Below are 3,453 nucleotides of genomic sequence, written 5' to 3' on the forward strand. Positions count from 1 at the left end.
TTATTCATAGTCTAAATATAAAATTCCAAGTGATGCTGAGCCTTGGGTGATAGATACCATTGGAGAGTCATGGAAGCAATTTAAGAAACGGATAAAAAAATATCACTATACACCGTACAGCTCATTCAGAGAGATGATGAAAAATCGTCCAATTACTGTACCTGAACTGCATTTTAGGAAATTAGTTCAATTTTGGAGTCTTGATATCATCAAAGTAAGTTATTTTCACAACTTTCTTGGCTTTATTAATGGTATTGTGTATTTAACTAACTTTATGTATTTTTGTATTACAACAATATGTAGGTTATTTCTGAGAAAAATCGTGAAAATAGATCCAAACAAAAATGGAATCATCGAATGGGACCAGTTAGTTTTGAATTAGTACGCGCTGAATTGGTATCATATTTGTACTTCGCATTTAAGTATCTTTACATCTTTCATGTCGTCTATGTTGACTTCATCTGTGTTGACTTCGAGTAACCTTGATGGTTTCTTTGTAGCGTGCAAAAAAAGAGGGCAATGAAGATCCATCACAGTCTGAGATGTTTGTTGTAACTCGTACTAACAAGAAAGGAGAAATTGACTCGGGAACACAAGAGACGATTGTGAGTTGTTTAGTTTCGTAGAAATGTACACTAAAAGAAATGTGTAAATCATTTTTTTTATTTTCAGCATATGCGCACATGAACTTATTACAATTTTCCTTCTGTGTAATAGGAACATCTTCAAAATTTGAAGCAAGCTGGATACAGTGATGATGAAGCGCTTCAAACGGTGTTTGGAAAGGAGAGACATGGTAGGGTTCGTTTCTATGGTCGATCAGTCACAAAATCCTCTCTTAAAAAGGATAAGCAAATCCGACAAATGCAACAACAACATGCTGAAGTGGTTTCAACTATGGAGAAAAATCAAAATAATTTGACTTCCAAGTTGGATGGTTTAACAAGCTTGATCAAAATGGTGTTGCAACAAGTTAATCCTGGTATGAGTGCGGAACAAGTGCAAGTAATGATAGAAGCTGCCCAACAATCTCCGCCTGATGCAAGTAGTGCACCAAATGATGCGAGGCGAAGCATTCCTCCTTCACTGGGATCGAACCATGTGTCAAAAGATATGGAAGTAAGTACTGTCAAAATGAGTAGTTAAATTAATAGTGGCTGATTGCTTAATAGTACCTGATTGTTGTTGATGTTAATTTTATTGTTGATTTTATTGGCTAATTGGCTCCATGAGCACGTGTTGAATAGAAGGGTAAGAAACTAATTACGAACTAAGATGCATAACCTACCATTGTTTCTCTTCAGAAGGTATAGAAAAATAGATAAAGCAATAATAATACATGAAAATGAAGGGGTAGCAATCAGCATTGAATTAGTACTCAATAATATATAGCAATCATCATTATTATTATTATTTTAAAATTGGCCATGAGAGAATAGGCCACGGCAGAAAAACCGTGACCATAGGTCAAAAACCGTGACCATAGACCTATGGTCACCCTTTTCACTAGCTATGGTCACGGTTTTTCACCGTGACCATAGACCTTTTTTTTTGTAGTGCATGTGTGTTATAAATTCTGAAAATCATGAGAAGCAACAATAGAGGCATAAAATGGGGCCAATCAATTTTGCAAGAGTGCGTGTTGATTTTTGTAAGGTCATGTTTGAGTTAAAATTCTCTACTCGTGATTTTTACCTAATTTTAGTATGTTATAACTTTATAATTGTCATCTTGGTATGTATCATGAGAAAAAAGAGAACAAAGAGGAACCAAATCAAGCTAAAATGTTTGTTGCAACTCAGAATGGACTAAAAGGAAAAATACTTGACGTAGAAACACAAGTTGCTATTGTAAGTTAGTCTATAATTTTCTTGTTTTAATTGCTGTTTTATGGCTGTTATGGTTACTGTTTTAGTTACTATTTTATGGCTGTCGTGGTTGCTATTCTAGTTGCTACTTTATGGCTATTTTATGACTGTCATAGTTGCTGTTTTATGAATGTCGTGGTTGCTGTTTTATGGCTGACATGGTTATTATTTCAGTTGCTATTTTATGGCTGTTTTATGCCTATTTTGGATTGCTGCCTTTATTAGTTATCAATAGGTTGTTGGATTAATTATAAGATATTCATATTTATATCACTTATAATTAGAAATATATAGGATAAATGTTTAAAATTATTTCTAAAATATTATCGTGTATTGGTTTGCCCTTCTAAATATTAGATGTTTCAAATTAATTTTAAAAAGATATAACAATGAATAAAATTGCTAGTCCTTTTGTGAATTAGATTATAAGGGTCATAATGATCTATGACATGTGTGATTATTTAGATGATAGAATAACTAATATAACTATGATTTTATTTTTTTTAGGAGAATCAATTTGAGGCTCTAATCTTTTTATGATTAAATTGATCATTCTTTCATTGAATTTTTATCACTAAAAATAGGCATATAATATATTTGTGTGTATAGGATAAACTTGATGATTTTCAAGAAGTTGGAGAAACTCCTACCAATGCATTTTAAAAAGTGTTTGGTAAAGAGAATCCAAGAAGAGTTCGATGTTTGGAAAGAACTATTACAAAAATTTCTCTTAAGAAAAATAAAGAAATAGATGAAATCAAAAAACAAAGTGAAGAGAAGATAACAACTTTAAAAATTGAATTAGACCACTATAAGTAACGGCTGCAAGGATTGGAAGATATTGTGAAACTTATATTGCAACAAACTTCTCCTAGTATGAATGTTGATGAAACGCTTTCTCTCTTGCGATCTAAGCAATCGTCTGCAAATAGTGCACAAGATCTAAATTTGATAATTCGACATTCTCCTCTATCGACTCATATACCAAATCATGATTAGGTATATGTGTGCTAAATTATTGTAACACTTGAGTATACATGTTATTGTTAAGTGATGAGCGGATAATTTATACGCTTTTTGACCTTGTTTTTAGTATGTTTTTAGTAGGATCTAGTTACTTTTAGGGATATTTTCATTAGTTTTTATGTTAAATTCACATTTCTGGACTTTACTATGAGTTTGTGTGTTTTTCTGTGATTTCAGGTATTTTCTGGCTGAAATTGAGGGACTTGAGCAAAAATCAGATTCAGAGGTTGAAGAAGGACTGCTGATGCTGTTGGATTCTGACCTCCCTGCACTCAAAGTGGATTTTCTGGAGCTATAGAACTCGAAATGGCGTGATTCCAATTGCGTTGGAAATTAGACATCCAGGGATTTCCAGCAATATATAATAGTCTATACTTTGGCCAAGAATAGATGATGCAAACTGGAGTTCAACGCCAGCTCTCTGCCCAATTCTGGCGTCCAGCGCCAGAAAAGGATCCAAAACCAGAGTTGAACGCCCAAACTGGCACAAATGCTGGCGTTCAACTCCAAGAAGGACCTCTACACGTGCAACACTCAAGCTCAGCCCAAGCACATACCA

General features: G+C 33.7%; 1 protein-coding gene across 1 annotated transcript; it reads left to right on the forward strand.

The window, feature by feature from the left end:
• LOC107616818 lies at positions 250-1,339 on the forward strand. The gene is made up of 3 exons (XM_016318736.2): positions 250-396; positions 501-605; positions 718-1,339. Exons 1-3 carry the CDS (start codon positions 358-360, stop codon positions 1,144-1,146), a joined length of 573 nt encoding a protein of 190 aa, XP_016174222.1. The 5' UTR covers positions 250-357; the 3' UTR covers positions 1,147-1,339.

This window comes from Arachis ipaensis, chromosome B09 (genome assembly GCF_000816755.2).
Source record: "Arachis ipaensis cultivar K30076 chromosome B09, Araip1.1, whole genome shotgun sequence".
Taxonomy (NCBI): Eukaryota; Viridiplantae; Streptophyta; class Magnoliopsida; order Fabales; family Fabaceae; genus Arachis; species Arachis ipaensis.